This window comes from Saimiri boliviensis, chromosome 19 (assembly GCF_048565385.1).
Source record: "Saimiri boliviensis isolate mSaiBol1 chromosome 19, mSaiBol1.pri, whole genome shotgun sequence".
In the NCBI taxonomy this organism is placed as follows: Eukaryota; Metazoa; Chordata; class Mammalia; order Primates; family Cebidae; genus Saimiri; species Saimiri boliviensis.
In genome coordinates, this window is record NC_133467.1 from 40880968 (window position 1) to 40902430 (window position 21463).

Here is a 21463-nt window from a genome sequence, read left to right on the forward strand (position 1 = left end):
TCGAGTCAGGGGGTCGCGAGCAGGGGAGACAAGGAGTGGTGGGGGAGACGATGAATGACTGACCTCCTCATCTTCCTGCCCATTTTTTTCTTCCTCTCCCTCCCTCCCTCCCTTCCTTCCTTCTCTCTCTCTTTTCTTTTTCTCCCTTTTCTTTCTCTTTCTCTCTTTCTTTTCTTTTCTTTCTTCTTTCCACAGGGCCTTGCTCTGTCACAAAGGCTGGAGTGCAGTGGGGCAATCATGGCTCACTGCACCCTCAACCTCCTGGGCTCAAGCAGTCTTCCCCGCTCAGCCTCCCAAGCAGCTAGGACCACAGGTGTTCGCCACCACACTTGGATGACTTTTTTTTTTTTTTTTGAGATGGAGTCTTGCTCTGTTATCCAGGCTGGAGGGCAGTGGTGTGATCTCGGCTCACTGCAACCTCTGCTTCCTGGGCTCAAGCGATGCTCCTGCCTCAGCCTCCTGAGTAGCTGGGATTACAGGTGCGTGCCACCACGCCCAGCTAATTTTTGTATTTTTAGTAGAGACGGGGTTTCACCATGTTGGCCAGACTGGTCTTGAACTCCTGACCGCAAGTGATCTGCCCACCTCGGCCTCCCAAAGTGCTGAAATTACAGGCATGAGCCTCCGCGTCTGGCCAATAACTTTAAAAAATTATTTGTATGGGCCGGGCGTGGTGGCTCCTGCCTGTAATCTCAGCACTTTGGGAGGCTGAGGTGGGCGGATCACGAGGTCAAGAGATTGAGACCACCCTGGCCAACATGGTGAAAACCTGTCTCTATACATTAAAAAAAAAAATGATTTGTATGGTGGGGTCTCCCTATGCTGCCCCGCCTGGTCTTGAACCCCTGGGCTCAAACAATCCTCCAGCCTTGGCCTCCCAAAGTTCTGGGATTACAGGCCTGAACTACCACATTCAGCTTCCCGGCCATTTCTATGCTGTTCCGTTCTTCCTTGGTCGTTGATGGCTTTGGGAGATGACAACGATTTTTCCTAAATTCTAGGGTCGTGCCCTTAGAGGGCAAGAGTGTTGGCCTGAGAATTAGAAGCAATGGGCTCTAAGTCCTGCAAGGCTGGACCAGGCCCTGTGCCAGAGGACACAGCACACCAGGAAGCTCCATGGTTCTGGAGGAAACTTTGCCATGATTGCCACCCAGTGCTGGGCTACTCGGGAGCTCAAGGGTGGAGGGACGGTGGGGGAAGAATTTTCATGACTACTCTAGAGCCTCTCTTTTCCTTGTTATTCCTGTTACTGTAGTACTCTGTGGTCCTAAAAACAGTACGGTGCTCTGGGGTTTGAGAATTCCCAGGTGACTCTACTGAAGCCATCGTCAGATGAAAAGACATTAGACGTATCTCCATCCAAGTGTTAGCTTTCACTGCAGAATGAGCCTGGGGGAGCCAGGCGCGGTGGCTCAAGCCTGTAATCCCAGCACCTTGGGAGGCCGAGGCGGGCGGATCATGAGGTCAAGAGATCGAGACCAACCTGGCCAACATGGTGAAACCCCGTCTCTACTAAAAATACAAAAATTAGCTGGCTGTGGTGGTACGAGCCTGTAGTCCCAGCTACTCAGGTGGCTGAGGCGGGAGAATTGCTTGAACCCAGGAGGGAGGTGGAGGTTGCAGTGAGCCGAGATCACGCCACTGTACTCCAGCCTGGCACCTGGTGATAGAGCAAGACTCTCACAAAAACAAAAAACAACCCCCCCGCAAAAAAAAAAAAAAAAAAAAAAAACAAAAAAAAAAAAACCTGTGATTATTAGCAACATGAAGAAAAGTGAAAGATAACCAGCATTGTGGATGAGTGGGTTTGGGGCCCCTTAGGTATTTGCAGACACATATGGTTATTGCAAGAAAAACCTCAAAGTTCTGCAGAGACCTCAGGCTCCAAACGGAGTCACAGTGCACTTCCTTTCCACCAGCCATGCAGTGTCCGTCCAGCCTGCATACGGCTGCGTGCACAGTTTTCTGCATATGTTGCACTGGTCACTCCTCACAATGTTGTGTGTGCCGGGCCCGTGGGGTTGATGATGACTGAATGGGACCTGCTCTCAAGGCAAGCATGCTGTTGAGAGAGGCTTGCATCCCCAGGAGACCAAACAGAACGCACCAAGAGCTGTAAGTACCCCAGAAGTGAGAGAGAACCCAGGAAGCAGGGGAGGTTGGGAGGAAGAGGAGGAGAGTGCCCTGTGTGAGGCCTCTGTGGGGACAGTGAGACATGTGAATTGAGCTTTGAAAGAAGTCAGGAGGCCGGGCGCGGTGGCGCACACCTGCAATCCTAGCACTTTGGGAGGCCGAGGTGGGCAGATCACCTGAGGTCAGGAGTTCAAGACCAGCCTGGCCATCATGGTGAAACCCCATCTTAAAAAAAGAAAGAAAGAAAGAAAGAAGGCAGATCTTCAAAAGGGGTGGAAGAACAGCATGAATCGGCGAGGAGCAGGGACATTCGGGTGTGGCTTGGAAGTCAGTGAAGCAATCAGGTGGCTGAAATCTAGGCTGCTCCCGCTCATCCACAGCCTCCCAAATATGTATCCCGTGGGCCTTTGAATGTCCAGTTACACAATTTAGCAACTCATAGATTGTATTCAGGATACTAATAGTAAGCACTTGACATTAAAAAAATGAAAAACTAGGCCGGGCGTGGTGGCTCAAGCCTGTAATCCCAGCACTTTGGGAGGCCGAGGCGGGTGGATCACGAGGTCAAGAGATCGAGACCATCCTGGTCAACATGGTGAAACCCCGTCTCTACTAAAAATACAAAAAATTAGCTGGGCATGGCGGCACGTGCCTGTAATCCCAGCTACTCAGGAGGCTGAGGCAGGAGAATTGCCTGAACTCAGGAGGCGGAGGTTGCGGTGAGCCGAGATCGCACCATTGCACTCCAGCCTGGGTAACAAGAGCGAAACTCTGTCTCAAAAAAAAAAAAAGAAAAACTGTGTGGATGTGTAATCGTACTTCCATCTTACTTCTATAGAGCTATGGGGTTTTGGCAGGGCGCAGTGGTTCACGCCTGTAATTTTGGCAGTCGGATCATGAGGTCAGGAGATCGAGACCAGCCTGGCTAACACAGTGAAACCCCGTCTCTACTAAAAATACAAAAAAATAGCCAGCGTGGTGGCACACACCTGTAGTCCCAGTCACTCTGGAGACTGAAGCAGGGGAATCGCTTGAACCCGGGAGGCAGAGCCGAGATCACTCCACTGCACTCCAGCCTGGGTGACAGAGCGTGACTCCACCTCAAAAAAAAAAAAAAAAGAGAGCCGGGCACGGTGGCTCAAGCCTGTAATCCCAGCACTTTGAGAGGCCGAGGTGGGTGGATCACGAGGTCAAGAGATCGAGACCGGCCGGGCGCGGTGGCTCAAGCCTGTAATCCCAGCACTTTGGGAGGCCGAGGCGGGTGGATCACAAGGTCGAGAGATCGAGACCATCCTGGTCAACATGGTGAAACCCCGTCTCTACTAAAAATACAAAAAATTAGCTGGGCGTGGTGGCGCGTGCCTGTAATCCCAGCTACTCAGGAGGCTGAGGCAGGAGAATTGCCTGAACCCAGGAGGCGGAGGTTGCGGTGAGCCGAGATCGCGCCATTGCACTCCAGCCTGGGTAACAAGAGCGAAACTCCGTCTCAAAAAAAAAAAAAAAAAAAAAGAGATCGAGACCATCCTGGTCAACATGGTGAAACCCCGTCTCTACTAAAAATACAAAAAATTAGCTGGGCATGGTGGCACGTGCCTGTAATCCCAGCTACTCAGGAGGCTGAGGCAGGAGAATTGCCTGAACCCAGGAGGCAGAGGTTGCGGTGAGCCGAGATCGCGCTATTGCACTCCAGCCTGGGTAACAAGAGCGAAACTCCATCTCAAAAACAAAAAAAAAAAAAAAAAGAGAGAGAGAATGATGGGGCTTTGGGTTTTGGACGCAGAAGCGGCTGCAGCAGTCTTGTAGTCCCTGGAGGTGTGCAGACACTTGCATGCCAGTGGTTCTCAAATTTGAGCGTCAATCAGAATTACCAGGAGGGCTTGTTTGAACAATTCGGATGGCTGGGCCCAGCTGCAGAGTTTCTGATTCAGTAGGTCTCGGCACAGGGGTGGGGGTGGTCCAAGACATTGCATTCCTAACAAGTGCCCTGGTGCTATTGCCGCTATAATGCCCCTTGCAGTGTTCTGGGTAATACCTTTGCATCCCGTGCTTCAATTGCTCTAGTATTCTGCAGCTCACTACCACCCAAAGTATCTACCCAGTATCCCTTGCAGAATACTTCCAGTATTTTGGGTTTTTTTTTTTGGAAACACAGTCTCGTTCTGTCGCCAGGCTGGAGAGCACTATGGCATCTTGGCTCACTGCCACCTCTGCCTCCCAGGTTTAAGCGATTCTTCTGCCTCAGCTTCCCAAGTAGCTGGGAACACAGGCTAAAAAATCACACCCTGACCAGGTAATTTTTTAAAAATATTTTTAGAAGAGATGGGGTTTCACCGTGTTAGCCAGGATGGTCTCGATCTGCTGACTTCATGATCCGCCCGCCTTGGCCTCCCAAAGTGCTGGGATTACAGGCACGAGCCACCACGCCCGGCCATACTTCGAGTTACTTAAAAATTCTTCCTCGTAGGCTGGGCGCGGTGGCTCACGTCTGTAATCCCAGCACTTTGGGAGGCCGAGGTGGGTGGATCACCAGAGGTCAGGAGTTCAAGACCAACCTGGCCAACATAGTGAAACCCCATCTTTAAACAACAGCAACAACAAAATCTTCCTCGTGTTGCTGTCAGTCCTGCCTGCCTTTAACTTTCAGCTAATTCTGCTGAGGGCCCCACACGGGCCATGTCCATGGATGGCAGGCAAGTTTCAGGCACAGGAGGAGACCGCCTGGGTTTACATCCTGACTCCACCATTTACCATGTGACCTTGGATAAGTCATTCAACTTTCCTGTGTTTTCCTCAAGCGTGGAATGGGGAATCATGACACTTCTATCACAGAACTGCTGTTTAGAGTCAATGAGAAAAATGTGTAAAACAATTGACATGGTGCTTGGCATAGAATAAGTACTCAGGTGTGGGCTAGTGTCATTACCTGGGTTTCTCTTCCTTCCTTCCTTCCTTCCCTCTCTCTTCTCTCTCTCCTTCCTTCCCTCCTTCTTCCTTTCTTTCTCTCTTTTCTTTCTTTCTGACAGAGTCGCTCTGTTACCCAGGCTGGAGTGCAATGGCACAATCTTGGCTCCCTGCAACCTCCGTCTCCTGGGTTCAAGTGATTCTCGTGCCTCAGCCTCCCCAGTAGCTAGGATTATAGCCACACACACCACCACGCCTGGCTAAGTTTTTGTATTTTTTAGTAGAGATGGGGGTTTCACCCTGTTGGTTAGGCTGGTCTCGAACGTCTGACCTTAGGCAATCTGCCTACCTCAGCCTCCCAACTGCTGGGATTACGGGCGTGAGCCGTCGTGCCTGGCTGTCATTACCTAGTTCTCCTTCCTACTCAGGAGTCTATCAAATCTCTGAAGAAAGTTAATCATCCTAATGTTTCTCCTTTCTGGGCTCAATATCTCCAGCTCCTGCAATTGTTTCTTATAATTACTTCAATGCTTCCGTGGTTTCAGGATTTTGTTTTTCCTTTCCGCCCTTCTCGGAATAGAGTCCAGTCTGTCAGGTTCCCGTGTCAGGTGCATGGCTGAGACCTGCCACCTGCCTCCGCTCCGTCCGGGTCTCGTCTGTTCACTGCAGCCAAAGGTCACTTGAGCATTGTAGCTGTTTCCGCATTTCACTGGACTATTTCAGACTTCCAGGCCATAAAGGCGCCAGAGGTTGCACCTGCGTGCAGAAAGTAGCGCTCATTCTCCTGTCACACTTCCCTTTGCTGCTTAGCACGTGCGAGTTCGGGGAGCGTCAGTCGGAGAGAGTGACTCTGACCTTGGCCGGTTCAGGGCCTGCTGTGACGGTTGGTGGGTGGGTGAGCGGTCCCAGGGGCTGTGGGGAAGCACATTTGAGGCTCCAGGGGCCTGGTGGGAGGCTCAGCGCCGGAGGCACAGACAGCAAAGCTGAGCAGGCGTTTCAGCCCCTACCCCAGCCACTGTCCCTGCTGGCCTTTTGCCCAGAGTAATTGATAACAGATTATGATAGAATATGGAGAGGGAGAGTCAGGGCTGGTTTTTGGTTTTGTTTTTTTGTTTGTTGGAGATGGCGTGTCACTGTGTCACCCAGGCTGGAGTGCAATGGCGCAATCTCAGCTCACTGCAACCTCCACCTCCTGGGTTCAAGCGATTCTCCTGCCTCAGTCTCCCGAGTAGCTGGGACTATAGGCATGTGCCACCATGCCTGGCTAATTTTTGTATTTTCAGTGGAGACGGGGTTTTGCCATGTTAGCCAGGGTAGTCTTTTTTTTTTTTTTTGAGACGGAGTTTCGCTCTCGTTACCCAGGCTGGAGTGCAATGGCGCGATCTCGGCTCACCGCAACCTCCGCCTCCTGGGTTCAGGCAATTCTCCTGCCTCAGCCTCCTGAGTAGCTGGGATTACAGGCACGCGCCACCATGCCCAGCTACTTTTTTGTATTTTTAGTAGAGACGGGGTTTCACCATGTTGACCAGGATGGTCTCGATCTCTTGACCTCGTGATCCACCCGCCTCGGCCTCCCAAAGTGCTGGGATTACAGGCGTGAGCCACCGCGCCCGGCGCCAGGGTAGTCTTGAACGCCTGACCTCAGGTGATCTGCCTCCTCAGCCTCCCAAAGTGCTGGGATTACAGGTGTGAGCCACCGCACACCAGACCTCAGGGCTGTGTTGTAGCGGAGACAGGGGTGGCAGCTTCAGGGATTTGAGTATCAAGACAAGGCAGGCCCTGGAAAAAATGTCTCTCTCAGCCTCTCTTCCCATTTCCAGCCTGCAATGAATGGCTCACCAGGTATGCTCAAGCTCTGTCTTTTAAAACAGAAGGCAAAGAAAAATCTGCCCAAATCACTCTGATGTCCCGGAGAGCCTGTCTTGTCCCTCTCTGGTGATAAAAGACAGCAAATTAATTTGCGGTTAGGCCTCCTGAGGGAGACCCGGCCCGTGGGGCTGCTGGCTCAAACACTGCCACAGGCAACACCGATTTCTACAGGGAGAGCCTGAGTTTCTCCGGGACACACCAGCCTCGTGGCAGAAACGGCTGCAGTCCCAGCTCTGTCTGTACGGTGGGCTGGGTCCCTTCACCCATCCACACGCTCTGCTGTGTGAATGCCTAGGGGAACGTGCCTTTCCCCATCGCAGGCCCCACTGCCTGCTGGACGCCACGGTGACAGGGTGTGGCCTGCAGCTACGCGCAGCTAAATTTGTATTTTTAGTAGAGACGGGGTTTCATCATGTTGGCTAGGATGGTCTCGATCTCTTGACCTGGTGATCTACCCGCCTCGGCCTCCCAAAGTGCTGGGATTACAGGTGTGAGCCACCGCGCCCGGCCTTTCTTTCTTCCTCTGAAAGCAGCTGCCAAGCCGTCTTTGGCTGAAGAAGTTGGGGAAACTGGTCTCCCACACTTGGCAATGGTCATTCTTTCTCAACCTTCCCTCGGGCATGAGGTGTCCCAGGCCTTGATGCTTCATTCTTCCATCAGGGATTTAACATTTACCCTCCCTGGTACTTTCTTTTTTTTTCTTTTTTTCTTTTTTTTTTTTTTTGAGACGGAGTGTCGCTCTTGTTACCCAGGCTGGAGTGCAATGGCGCGATCTCGGCTCACCGCAACCTCCGCCTCCTGGGTTCAGGCAATTCTCCTGCCTCAGCCTCCTGAGTAGCTGGGATTACAGGCACGCGCCACCACGCCCAGCTAATGTTTTGTATTTTTAGTAGAGACGGGGTTTCACCATGTTGACCAGGACGGTCTCGATCTCTTGACCTTGTGATCCACCCGCCTCGGCCTCCCAAAGTGCTGGGATTACAGGCTTGAGCCACCGCGCCCGGCTCTCCCTGGTACTTTCAATTGATCCGGAGGAAATGAACAGGTAGTACATAGCAAAGGGTGCTTAGCAAAAAAACCACTCTACTGAGGGTGAAATTGTAGGCGCTCCTACAGCTGTCTGGAGGCACAGACGCTGCCTTCTACCCTAAGGCAAACGGGATGGGGCCATCCTCATGCTGACCTGGCCTTCAAAGGAGAAAATGTACCTTCTTCAGTGGATAATGAAGACACTGGTCAGGTGTGGCGGCTCACACCTGTAATTCTAGTACTTCGGGAGGTTGAGGAAGGTGGATCACTTGAGGTCAGGAGTTCAAGATCAACCTGGCCGACATGGTGAAACCCTGTCTCTACAAAAAATACAAAAATTAGCTACGCGTGGTAGAGCACATTTGTAATCCTAGCTACTTGGGAGGCTGAGACAGGAGGATCACTTGAACCCTGGAGGCAGAGGTTGCAGTGAGCTGAGATCATGCCATGGCACTCTAGCTTGGGTGACGGAGCAAGTCTATATATATATATTTTTTTAAAGACAACCATTGCTTTTTCTTCTGGCAAGAATTTTTTCTTTCTTTCTTTTTTTTTTTTTTGAGATGGAGTCTCACTCTGTTGTCTAGGCTAGACTGCAGTGGCGTGACCTACACTCACTGCAACCTCCACCTCCCAGGTTCAAGTGATTCTCCTAACTCAGCCTCCTAAGTGGCTGGGACTACAGGTGCCCATCACCAAGCCCAGCTACTTTTTGTATTTTTAGTAGAGACGGAGTTTCACCATGTTGGCCAGGCTGGTCTCGAACTCCTGACCTCAAGTGGTCGACTTGCCTTGGCCTCCCAAAGTGCAGGGATTACGGGCATGAGCCGCCATGCTCAGCCTCCTGGCAGGAATTCTAAGCAACAGAGAAAACAGGATGGGCACAATTAGTTTGCTTTCCAAGCTAGAATGTCAGGGGGCACCGGAACCATTCTGGGGGAGGTAATACTTTGAGATGGAATGTCTTTTTTTTTTTTTTTTCTGAGACAGAGTCTGTCTCTCTCTCTTGCCCAGGCTGGAGTGCAATGGCACAATCTCGGCTCACTACAACCTCCACCTCCCACTCCCCTGGAATGTCTTTTATTTATTTATTTATTTATTTATTTAGAGATAGATCTTTCTCTTTTGCCCAGTGTTGAGAAATGTTAAGTTGTTGAGAAATGTTAAGTTTGTGAATATTGAGAAATGCCGAGTGTATGATAGAATATATTGTTTCCTAGGAAGAACGATGGCAAAGAAAACCTATGTGCCCCCTCTCCACCAAGTAGAAAACTAGTTGGGGCATTTCAAAGTGGCAGGACAATGTATAAATATCATACACCAGTTACGACAATTCTTTTTTTTTTGAGACAGAGTTTCGCTCTTGTTACCCAGGCTGGAGTGCAATGGTGAGATCTTGGCTCACCGCAACGTCCGCCTCCTGGGTTCAGGCAATTCTCCTGCCTCAGCCTCCTGAGTAGCTGGGATTACAGGCACGTGCAACCATGCCCAGCTGATTTTTTGTATTTTTAGTAGAGACGGGATTTCACCATGTTGACCAGGATGGTCTCGATCTCTTGACCTCGTGATCCACCCGCCTCGGCCTCCCAAAGTACTGGGATTATAGGCTTGAGCCACCGCGCCCAGCTGACAATTCTTTAAGATATCTGCCCCTGCCCCTGTGGCTCCCTCGTGGAGAATACTTTTTAGCTTGTCTGTGATCAGTGGGAAGGGGGCACCAGCTGCCTACTTGGCATATTTTGTGTTATGAGAAAACACCGAACATCTGTTTGTTGATGATGATCACCTGTTCAGAGAGAATAAGGGTGTGGGTCAGAGTCTGCTCCAGGCCTTCAGCCTGGAAGGCTGTCAGCCCCTGAGGCTCTCAGTTCGATAGGCTGCTGGCCCCCCGGATAGACCCACTCTGCTGTTCTATCTGGCTGTCTGCCTCTCAGTTTCTTCGGTGCCACCTGGGAGGAGGTCTCATGGCCGAGCTGGTTCTCAGTAGCCTGGGTTGGAGTGCAGCTTTGAACTCCTAGGCTCAATGATCCTCTCATCTCAGCCTCCTGAGTTGCTGGGACTGCAGGTATGAGCTACTGGGTCCAGCAGGGATGTCTTTTAAATCAGGCTACAGACTTGGGCGACTAGGCTGCTCGTAGTTCCTGATTCTTTCTCACTGACCCTTTACCTCTGGATGGGATCGTCCCCAGAGGATGAGGTCAAGCTGAGGCTGTGGCCTCCAGGTCCCTGACGCTTTCCTTGCTCTACTCCTGTTTCCCATCTGGGACATCTGGGGGCCCTTGAAGGTCTGGCTCTTTAAGGCAGAATCCAGACTCCCCAAGGACCACTGATTGTTTCTGTGTCTCTCGGAAAGGAGCATCAAATACCTTTTCAACCCACACTCTGAGAGTGTCCAGACCTCAGTACATGCAGGAACCCAGATTGTGGTATGTTCTTGTTCTGTGAGTTTTTCTTTTTCTTTTTTTTTGAGACAGAGTTTCGCTCTTGTTGCCCAGGCTGGAGTGCAATGGCGCAATCTCAGCTCACCGCAATCTGCCTCCTGGGTTCAAGGAATTCTCCTGCCTCAGCCTCCCGAGTAGCTGGGATTACAGGCACGCGCCACCACGCCCAGCTAATTTTCATATTTTTAGTAGAGACGGGGTTTCACCATGTTGACCAGGATGGTCTCGATCTCTTGACCTCATGATCCGCCTGCCTCGGCCTTCCAAAGTGCTGGGATTATAAGCGTGAGCCACCACGCTGCCCAGCCCGTGTGAGTTTTCCTTATGGTTAAAAGGATTGTGTATTCTGACTCCTCAGCTGGGAAAAGGAAGAGCGATTGAATTCCTACTCCCAAGTGTGAAGAATTCACAGCTCTCCAAGGACCCTCAGGCCTCCCCTGTCCTGACACCTGTTACTGGGAAGATCTCTAAAGTTCCAATCAGCAGGCATGTGGGGCCATAGTGTGTGCTGTAGCCAAGTGGCATTGCCCGGTCTCCAGCCTGTCACCCCACACTGCTGTAAAACATTTATCTCCATCTTGCATCTGGACCCTGGCCTAATAAATTCCTCCAAATGTATGCAGACAACACGGGCTGCCTCTTCAGGGGACGTAAGGCCAGAGTAACCGAGAGAGTGGAAAGGGAGCCTGCTATAAATATTGACTCTAGACAGGGACAGAAGACCACTGAAGCTTAAAATTCCAGGCTCAGAGAAAGTTAATGAGCTACTGAAAGGACAAGGTAATACTAGGACAATGAGACCTGAAGCTGGAGGAAAAATCTGAGGATATCCACCGAGCCAGGCAGACTGTATAGTAGGAAGAGCATTGGCCTTAAAAGCAAAAGAACAGGGTTTTTAGCCATGTTTTTGCCTGAGATGGCTTTGGCTAAGTCACTTCACCTCTCTGAGTCTTTGTTTTATAATAAAGAAAAACTGAGATGATACAATTCAATCACAAAAACAACTTGATTTTAATGTGCAAGAGGGCCGGACACAGTGGCTCGCGCCTATAATCCCAGCACTTTGGGAGGCCGAGGCGGGTGAATCACCAGGTCAAGAGATCAAGACCATCCTGGTCAACAAGGTGAAAACCCGTCTCTACTAAAAATACAAAAAATTAGCTGGGCATGGTGGCGCGTGCCTATAATCCCAGCTACTCAGGAGGCTGAGGCAGGAGAATTGCTTGAACCCAGGAGGTGGAGGTTGTGGTGAGCCGAGATGGTGCCATTGCACTCCAATCTGGGTAAAAACAGCAAAAAACTCCGTCTCAAAAAAAAAAAAACAAACAAAAAAAACCGGGCAAGTAAATTGAAGAGACATTTGTCTAGAGGAGATATACAGATAACCAGTAAGCACATGAAAAGATAGTCAGCATCATTACTTATTAAAGAAATGCAAATCAAAACCACAATGAGATGTCGCCTCAAACCCATTAAAATGGCCATTATGAAAACAAAACAGAAAATAATAAGTGTTCATGGGAATGTGGTGAAATGAAAACCTTTCTGTTACTGGTGGGAAAGCAAAGTGGTACAGCCACTATGGAAAACAGTATGGTATTTCCTTAAAAAATTAAACATTCACCTGTAATCCCAGCACTTTGGGAGGCTGAGGCAGGCGGATCACGAGGTCAAGAGATCGAGACCATCCTGGCCAACATGGTGAAACCCCGTCTCTACTTAAAAAATACAAAGATTAGCTGGGCATGGTAGCATGTGCCTGTAGTCCTAGCTACTCGGGAGGCTGAGGCAGGAGAATTGCTTGGATCCGGGAGGCAGAGGTTGCAGTGAGCCAAGATCGCGCCACTACACTCCAGCCTGGAGACAGTGAGACCCTGTCTCAAAAAAAAAAAAAAAAAAAAAAAAAAAAAAAAATTAAACATATGATCCAGCAATTCAAGTTCTGAGCAAATACCCAAATGATTTGAAAACAGAGACTTGGCCAGGCGCAGTGGCTCAAGCCTGCAATCCCAGCACTTTGGGAGGCCGAGGCGGGTGGATCACGAGGTCGAGAGATCGAGACCATCCTGGTCAACATGGTGAAACCCCGTCTCTACTAAAAATACAAAAAATTAGCTGGGCATGGTGGCGCGTGCCTGTAATCCCAGCTACTCAGGAGGCTGAGGCAGGAGAATTGCCTGAACCCAGGAGGCGGAGGTTGCGGTGAGCCGAGATCGCGCCATTGCACTCCAGCCTGGGTAACAAAAGTGAAACTCCATCTCAAAAAAAAAAAAGAAAAGAAAACAGAGACTTGAACAAATATTTGTACATGCATTTTCATAGCAGTGTTATTGACTACAACCAAAAAGTGGTAGCGACCCATTCCTGGATGGATGAATAAATGTGGTTTATGTCCACAGTGGAATATTATTCACTCTTCAAAAGGAAGGAAATTTGGTCATGTGCTACAACTTGAATGAACATTGAAGATATTCGCTAAGTGAAATAAGCCGACCATAAAAGGACAAATAGTATATGATTCTACAGATAGAAGGTGCTTAGAGTAGTTAAATTTGTAGAAACAAAGTAGAAAGGTGGTTTCCAGGGGCTGGAGAGGAAGGAATGGAAAATCATTGTTCATTAGCTACACAGTTTCTTTTGAGAAGATGAAAACGTTCTGGAGCTGGATGGTGGTGAGGGCTGCCTGACAGTGTGAAAATCCTCAATGCCATTGAATTATATACTCAAAATGATTAAAATGGTAAATTTTTTGTTATGAATATTTTACCACTATATATATATATATTTGAAACAGCGTCTCCTTCTGTCGCCCAGGCTGGAGCATGGTGGCATGATCACGGCTCACGGCAGCCTCCACCTCCCGGGCTCACTCCATCCTCCTGCTTCAGCCTCCTGAGTAGCTGGGACTACAGGTATGCACAACTACACCCTGCTAATTTTTGTATTTTTTGTAGAGACAGGGTTTTGGCATGTTGCCCAGGCTGGTCTCAAACTCCTGGACTCAAGCACTCCTGCCTCGGACTCCTAAAGTGCTGAGATTATAGGCCTGAACCCCGTGGGCCCAGCCAATTTTTAAAAATTGAAGTGGAGGCCAGGCGCGGTGGGTGGCTCACGCCTGTAATCCAAGCACTTTAGAGGCCAAGGCGGGCGGATCACCTGAGATCGGGAGTTCAAGACCAGCCTGACCAACATGGTGAAACCCTGTCTTTAAAAAAAAAAAAAAAATTAGCCAGGCGTGGTGGCGGGTGCCTGTAGTCCCAGCTACTCGGGAGGCTGAGGTGGGAGAATTGCTTGAACCCAGGAGGTGGAGGTTGCAGTGAGCCGAGATCGTGCGACTGCACTCCAGTCTGGGCAACAAGAGCAAGACTCCATCTCAACAGTGGAGAGATCAAAGCTTCCTAAGCAGATTGCTCAGATGTGCCGCACGTAGGTTATTGGCACGCCAAGATACAGATCCCTTCCACTTTTGAATAGATCATGCAGAGCTGAGCGAAGCTGAAATCCTCGGCAGGTCACTTCCAGCCTTGAAGAGCTGCTGCTTACTCCAATATGCTATACACATATTGTAATGTTTAAAATGTTTTAACCTCCTTAATTATTAAATATTTATACAGAATAAGTGCATGAAATAATAATTTATCTTAAATACCTGTATAACCCTCACTTAGCTCAAGAACTAGAATCTTGCCAGCATACGAGAACTTAGGGTCATGTGTTACCACCTAACCAGGAATCCCCCAGAGTTCTGCCCTATATTTGGACAGTATGTAAATAGAATCCTAGTATGAACACAAATGGGCCGGGCATGGTGGCTCGTTGCAATCCCAGCACTTTGGGAGGCTGAGGCAGGTGGATCATGAGGTCAGGAATTCAAGAATCAGACTGATCAACATGGTGGAACTCCATCTCTACTAAAAATACAAAAATTAGCCAGGCGAGGTGGTAGACGCCTGTAATCCCAGCTACTCGGGAGGCTGAGGCAGGAGAATCGCTTGAGCAGATGTTGCAGTAACTGCAATCATGCCATTGCACTCCAGCCTGGGCAAAAGAATGTGAGTCCATACTTTTTTTTTTTTTTTTTGAGACGGAGTCTTGCTCTGTCACCAGGCTGGAGCACAGTGGCGCAGTCTCGGCTCACTGCAACCTCCGCCTCCTCGGTTCAAGCGATTCCTCTGCCTCAGCCTCCCGAGTAGCTGTGTCTACAGGCGCATGCCAAATGCCCGGCTAATTTTTGTATTTTTAGTAGAGACGAGGTTTCACCATGTTGGCCAGGATGGTCTCGACCTCTTGACCTCATGATCCACCTGCCTCGGTCTCCCAAAGTGCTGGGAATCCATCTTTAAAAAAAAAAATTTCTAAATTTCTAAAAACCATACAATTACAACTATTGATACATGATGAAGGTAAGTGAGGCCCAGAGAGTTAAAACATGAGTTACTCTAGATCAAACACCTGGGAAATGGTTAAGAGTCAGAATTGGATTCAGGTGTTCTTGCTTGCTTGCTTGCTTGCTTTTTTCCCTGGAGACAGGGTCTTGCTCTGTCACCAGGCTGGAGTGCAGTGGCATAATCATGGCTCACTGCAACCTTTGCCACCTCAGCCTCCAGAGAGTTGGGACTACAGGCATGCGCCACCATGCCTGGTTAGTTTTTGAACTTTTTGTGGAGGTGGAGTTTCACTATGTGGCCCGGGCTAGTCTCGAACTCGTGAGCTCAAGCAATCCGCCTGCTTCAGCCTCCCAAAGTGCTGGGATCAGAGTGAACTCAGGTGTTCTGATCCTAAATCCAGATTTTCCCATTCTACCTTCTGCTTTGAAAGCTATAGAGGAGGCCAGGAGGGCTTAGCCTTAAGGCGGAGGACGATGAGCTGGTATGAGGAAGCTGCTTGGTGTTTTGGCATTTTAAACCGTTTACCCACTGGCTCAGGTCATGCCTTTGTTGGAGGCAAAGCCAAGGCCCAGCAAAGACAAAGGGCCCTTCCAGTGTGGGTGGAAGAGGGGTGAGGTCACCCAGTCCTCGGCCCGTAGTTTGCTTTGCTTCTGTGCCGGGAGCAATCTCTTGCCCTGGTTTGCGGTGTCGGCTGAGGATCCAGGTCAGTGAGAAGCCCGGTGCTAGAATTGTCTGTGTGGGTGCTGCCGATTGATAGGGATCAGCTGCCGATGGTGGCTGGGGCTGAGCACACCGGCCGCAGCCCACTGCCGGGGCAGCAGGATGGAGGAGTTTGTCAGAATGCCTTGCATCTACCCTGCTGGGCTTGCCCTGGAGGCTCTGAGTGTGTGAAGGGGAAGACAGTGATCGCTAGGCTGGAGAACAGAAGGAGCACCGTCAGGTGAGAAAGATTTTTTAAAAAGCGAGGGGAGAGAGTGGATAAGAAGGAGGAAGCCTGGGCCATAGAAGAAAGGGCTTCGCTTGCTGAACTCCTAGGGAGCGTGCAAGTAAGAATCCAGGGACGAGGGAAGCAGGATGGGTGGCCTGAGCGCTCGGCCCATCTCCTGGGGCTTACTGGCCTCCTGGGTGGGAGTTTTACAGACTGCTGCTCCTTGAGGAGGCGTCCGTGATTGAGGATGCTCCTGCAGGAGCCTCGGCCCTGACCCTAGGATGGGGGGGCTGGACGATCTTAACAGGACTGGGGGTTGGTTGGGTATGACCAAGGCATCTGCCCAAGGGAGAGTGCCAAGGAAAGCGGAGGCGCCCCCTCCCCGGCTGTCCTTCGCCCCCTCTCCCCTCCTCGTTCTCTGGGCGTGGCTGGCAGGCAGCGGCATCCCCGCAGGGCCGGCCAGGTGGGCCAGTGTTCAGTTTGCTGAGGTTTGTCAGGTTCTCCAGCTCAGGGCCCAGTCAGCTGGCAGGAAGCAGGACAGAGGTCACTTGAATTCAGACCACACATCTCTGTTAAATACATCAGCTTTTAAATCGATCTTTGTTCAAAGTCCAGTGAGTCGCAAGCCGAGTGCTCACCCACAGAGACCGAATTCCCGAGCGAACAGACCGCGCGGCTTCCTCTTCCTTCCAGCCCCAGGTAAGAACCGCTCCTGTCCTCCTTGAGGATGCTGCCCACCGGGGCCTGAACTGCCTTCTTTTCTTTTTCTTTTTCCAAGCCAGTAGCTGGCTGTCGAGGGCAGAGAAGAATCCCACGGGGAGGGAGCCAGGCCCCTTTGGTGGTGGTTGGGGGTGAGGGATTATCCACACTCTGAGATTCTTTCTGCTGGAGATTCCCCTCACCCTTGCAGGCTAGGATCTGCTTCACAAAGAAATTGGCAAACGGATCTCAGAAAAACCTTTCCCTGGGTTGGACGGGGGTTTGATGTGCAGCCAAAGGGAGTGAGACAGCAGACTTCACCGGGAACCGGGCGGATACGCCTGGGATCTTCCTACTGGTGCAGGGGCCTTGGGTAGCAGGGGAGACTTCTGGAAGCAGCTCTTAAATGATACAGCCTCACTTAGCTTGCCCACTAGATAACAAAAGCAGGCATCTTTCCTCTCTGTATCACACTGGAGCACTAAGACATGAGAAAAATCAGTGGCTTTCCAGGCTGGCTGAATTTTCAAACATAGGTTCTCGCTTTTGGGATTTCTAAGTCTTGTGTGAATTGAGAGATCTTTATCTGAAAACTCTCCCAGATGATTCTGATCAGTGTAGGTAGGTTTGGAAACCACTCTGTTTATTTCCTAAGCAGAGGAGTCACGAGACTTATCTATGACACTTACCTAAGGCTTCACTAGCTATCAAAACTGCCGATCTGGGTTGGATCCAGCTATGAAGATTTGGGGGTTGGCTCTGAGGAACACATTCTTCTTTATTTACTAAAATCTCGGCAATGTGTTGCCATAGCAGCTTTCAGTCTTGTATCCAGAAGCCAAGAGCGGGGAGCCGGGACGGCCTCAGGGAAGGATTGTCCCAGTCATCTGAGGTCTGCTGCAAATCACTCATGGTCTTTGAATCTCTGTTCTGATAGTAAGTTGTGCTTATCTTTGACTTTTGTACGTTCTCTGCACCACAGGGTGTGAAGTTGCTGGTAGCGATGTCTTAGACTCATAGGCCACTTGCATAGGCAGCCACCCCTCATCCAGCGGAGAAAACACGGGACTGGAATACAAATCATCAGAGTTTTGATTCCTTTGCTAGTGACAGGCCGTTAGACAAAATACTCAGCCATCTGGAGCCTCAATTTCATTATCTATCAAGTGAAGGCCTGTTATCTTTTCTCCAAGAGTGTACTGAAAATAAAATTAGAAGTATCAATGTGTGTCAGGCATGGTGGCTCATGCCTCTAATCCCAGCACTTTGGGGGCCGAATTGGGAGGATCACTTGAGCCCAGGAGTTGGAGACCAGCCTGGGCAACGAAGTGAGACCCTGTCTCTACAAAAAATAATAATAGGCCGGGCGCGGTGGCTCAAGCCTGTAATCCCAGCACTTTGGGAGGCCAAGGCGGGTGGATCACAAGGTCGAGAGATCGAGACCAACCTGGTCAACATGGTGAAACCCCGTCTCTACTAAAAATACAAAAAAAATTAGCTGGGCATGGTAGCACGTGCCTGTAATCCCAGCTGCTCAGGAGGCTGAGGCAGGAGAATTGCCTGAACCCGGGAGGCGGAGGCTGCGGTGAGCCGAGATTGCGCCATTGCACTCCAGCCTGGGTAACAAGAGCGAAACTCCGTCTCAAAAAAAATAAAAATAAAAATAAAAATATAATAATAATAATAAATTAAGCCCATGTGGTGGCATGTGCCTGTGGTGAGGCTACAGTGAACCACGATCGCACCACTGCACTCCCACTTAGGAGACGGAGTCAGACCGTATCTCGAGAAAACAAAAAACCATGAATGTTTTCCAGCTCAGGGCTCAACCAGCTGGCAGAAAGCAGGACAGAGGTCACTTGAATTTAGAACACACATCCCTGTTAAATACATCAGCTTTTAAAAACACAGCGTGGCTGGGCACGGTGGCTCACGCCTGTAATCCCAGCACTTTGGGAGGCTGAGGCGGGTGGATCACCTGAGGTCAGGGGTTCAAGACCAGCCTGACCAACATGGAGAAACCCCATCTCTACTAAAAACTCAAAAAATTAGCCGGGTGTGGTGGCGCATGCCTGTAATCCCAGCTACTCGGGAGGCTGAGACAGGAGAATCGCTTGAACCCTGGAGGCAGAGGTTGTGGTGAGTTGAGGTCGCACCATTGCACTCCAGCCTGAGCAACAAGAGCGAGACTCCATCTCAAAAAACAAAACAAAACAGCGTAAGATGCCTAGATTTCAAACGTGTATATCCAAAGTCTCTGTAGGATAGTGGGAAGAGACAAGTTGCAGTCAGTTGGGAGACCTCGTTCTTGTCTTTTAATCTCCTTGAGCCTCTGTTTGCTCACTTATGATTGAGGAGTTGGCAAAGTGAAAGGTAGATCCTGGAGCCCTGAAGGCGAGCTCCTTGTTGTTCGGGTATGAATTCAAATGGCACCTCCCCAGGAAGAGCTTTCTAAATGAGCTTCGTACCTCCATGCCACCAGCATCTCTATGATTCATAGCTCTACCATCAGAAGTCATCTCATTTTGGCCAGGTGCAGTGGCTCATGTCTGTAATCCCAGCATTTTGGGAGGCTGAGGTGGGTGGACCACCTGAGGTCAGGAGTTTGAGACCAGTCTGGCCAGCATGGTATAAAACCCCATCTCTACTAAAAATACAAACATTAGCTGGGTGTGGTGGTGCACGTCTATAAAACAGCTACTCGGGAGGCTGAAGCAGGAGAATCCCTTGTACTTGGGAGGCAGAGGTTGTAGTGAGCCAAGATTGTGCCATTGCACTCCAGCCTGGGTGATAGAGCGAGACTCTGTTTTGATGGAAAAAAAAAAGTCATCTCATTTTACTTTTTACTTGTCACCTTTGCCAGATGTTAAGCCTCAAGAGTGCAGGGCTCTTGTCTTTTGTGTTACTTGCTGTATTACCAGCCCCTTGAGCATTACCTGGCACGAGCAGATTTGCATAAATGCAATTAGTGTGTCAGGGAAGGAGCTGGAAGAACAGATGCAGATAGTGATGGCTTTGATAAGGTGTTCCTCAGGAAAGGAGGCTGAAGGACTCCCAGTACTCCCTCAGGACATCCAAAGTCCAGGGTCTGATCATGTGGGATTGGGTTTATCTGGCCACATCTTGGTTAAATGATTCTCGAATTCATTGCACAGGAATGCGATGAGTGTGGCAGGCTGGAGCTAGACATGTTTTCCTGAAGTTCTCAGCAACTTCTTTGGCCCTTCATGAGGGACTGCCCGTATTTCCCTAATCGCTTTTCCCTGTGCGTATCATGGCGAAGTGATGAAGGAAATGAACATGGGGATTGGAAACCCGCGCTCCGGATCAGACTGACTTTTACTCTCAAAGCTTCTGTTTCCTCATCAGTCAAATGGACATATTAGAACCTAGTTCCGGACGTTATGAGGGTTAAATGAATGCACACGCTGCCTGGTACATCCTAAGTGCTACTGAGATCATATTCGGACAGCTTTGCAGTTACGTGACCCCTGGAAATGAAGGAACCCAAGGAATGGCAGGAGCTTTGATAAGTAGAAAAGATAGCCCTAGCCGACTTAGTGCCAACTAGAGAAGGTTTGCTCTTGGTCTGAGGCAGTCACTGGTTTCTGAGGTGTCAAGCCTGGTTAGAGACACAGAGATACTCAGCGTTCACGAAGCTGCATAGAACCATGGGATCCCCAGGGGAAACAAAACTAAATGATCCAGAAAAGACCGTGGGTTTTCCACCAGTTGTATTGAGTACATACTTGATGATGTGAGAATACAGAAAGGGGATATGGTAACTGCTCTTAAGAAAGCTTATCAGCTGAGTGTGGTGGCTCATGCCTATAATCCAAGCACTTTGGAGGCCAAGGTAGGTGGATCACCTGAGGTCAAGAGTTCAAGACCAGCCTGACCAGCATGGTGAAAACCCATCTTTATATTAAAAAAAGAAAGAAAGAAAGAAAGAAAGAAAGAAAGCTTATCTTGGGCTGGGCATGGTGGCTCACACCTGTAATCCTAGCACTTTGGGAGACTGAAATGGGTGGATCAGGAGGTCAAGAGATCCAGACCATCCTGGCCAACATGGTGAAATCCTGTCTCTACTGAAAATACAAAAATTAGCTGGGCGTGGTGGTGTGAGCCTGTAGTCTCAGCTACTTGGGAGGCTGAGGCAGGAGAATTGCTTGAACCTGGAAGGTGGAGGTTGCAGTGAGCAGAGATCATGCCACCCGCACTCCAGCCTGGGTGACAGAGTGAGACTCCATCTCAAAAAAACACAAAAAACAAAAAAAAGAAAAGCTTATCTTGGCTGGGTGCAATGGCTCATGCCTATAATCCAAGCATTTTGGGAGGCTGAGGCAGGTGGATCACTTGAGGTCAGGCGTTCAAGGAACAGCCTGGCCAACATGGTGAAATCCCATCTCTACTAAAAATACAAAAATTAGCCGGGCGTGGTAGTGGGTACCTGTAATCCCAGCTACTTGGGAGGCTGAGGCAAGAGAATCGCTTGAACCTGAGAGGCAGACGTTGCAGTGAGCCGAGATCGTGCCATTGTATGCTAGCCTGGGCGACAAGAACAAGATTCCGTTCTCCAAAAAAAGGGAAGCTTATCTTGCTGGGGACACGGGACGTGGACACCGAAGCTCCTTTCCAGTTTACTGGACTGAGTCTGGGGTGCTTCGCAGCCTACTTCTTTCAACATCTAACTGTGCTCTGATTTTTCCGCACCACTCACTGTTCTGGGAATGCAGCTCGTGCGTGCTTTCTGTCTGTGATGATTTCCTCTTTCCAGTCTGACTACTTTTATTTCCAGAATGCAGCCTACACCTCGGGCTTGGGAGGCAGGGTAGATGGTGGAAGGAAACTAGACTCAACTGGGTTTGGATCCAGGCTCTGCTTATCCAAATAGCCAGGGGAAACCACGTTAACTTTTCAGACTCTCTTTTCTTTTTCCTTGTAAAATGGCCATCAGGATTGAATCGGAACCCATAAAAAGTACCTAGGCTAGTTCCGATTCCTAGTAGGAGCTCAATAAATATACACAACAATAAGAAAGCCTTTGTATTTAAATATTGTTAAATTTAAATATA

At 49.7% G+C, this 21463-nt stretch overlaps 1 protein-coding gene across 5 annotated transcripts in view; it reads left to right on the forward strand.

Moving 5' to 3' along the window:
• The first annotated feature begins 15503 nt into the window (after positions 1-15503).
• Positions 15504-21463, forward strand: part of PDZK1 (PDZ domain containing 1) — a 45463-nt gene continuing 39503 nt past the window's right edge. For 2 of the 5 annotated variants that reach the window (XM_074389707.1, XM_074389708.1), the window contains exons 1-2: positions 15685-15701; positions 16305-16388. Coding sequence is in view for 1 of the 5 variants with exons in the window: in XM_039459830.2 (XP_039315764.1) it covers positions 15532-15701; positions 16300-16388 (259 nt within the window). In the remaining 4 variants the exon portion in view is untranslated. Of the gene's footprint in view, positions 15702-16299; positions 16389-17301; positions 17325-21463 lie in introns of those variants that run through there. The other 3 variants (XM_039459830.2, XM_074389706.1, XM_074389709.1) reach the window with 3 other exon arrangements.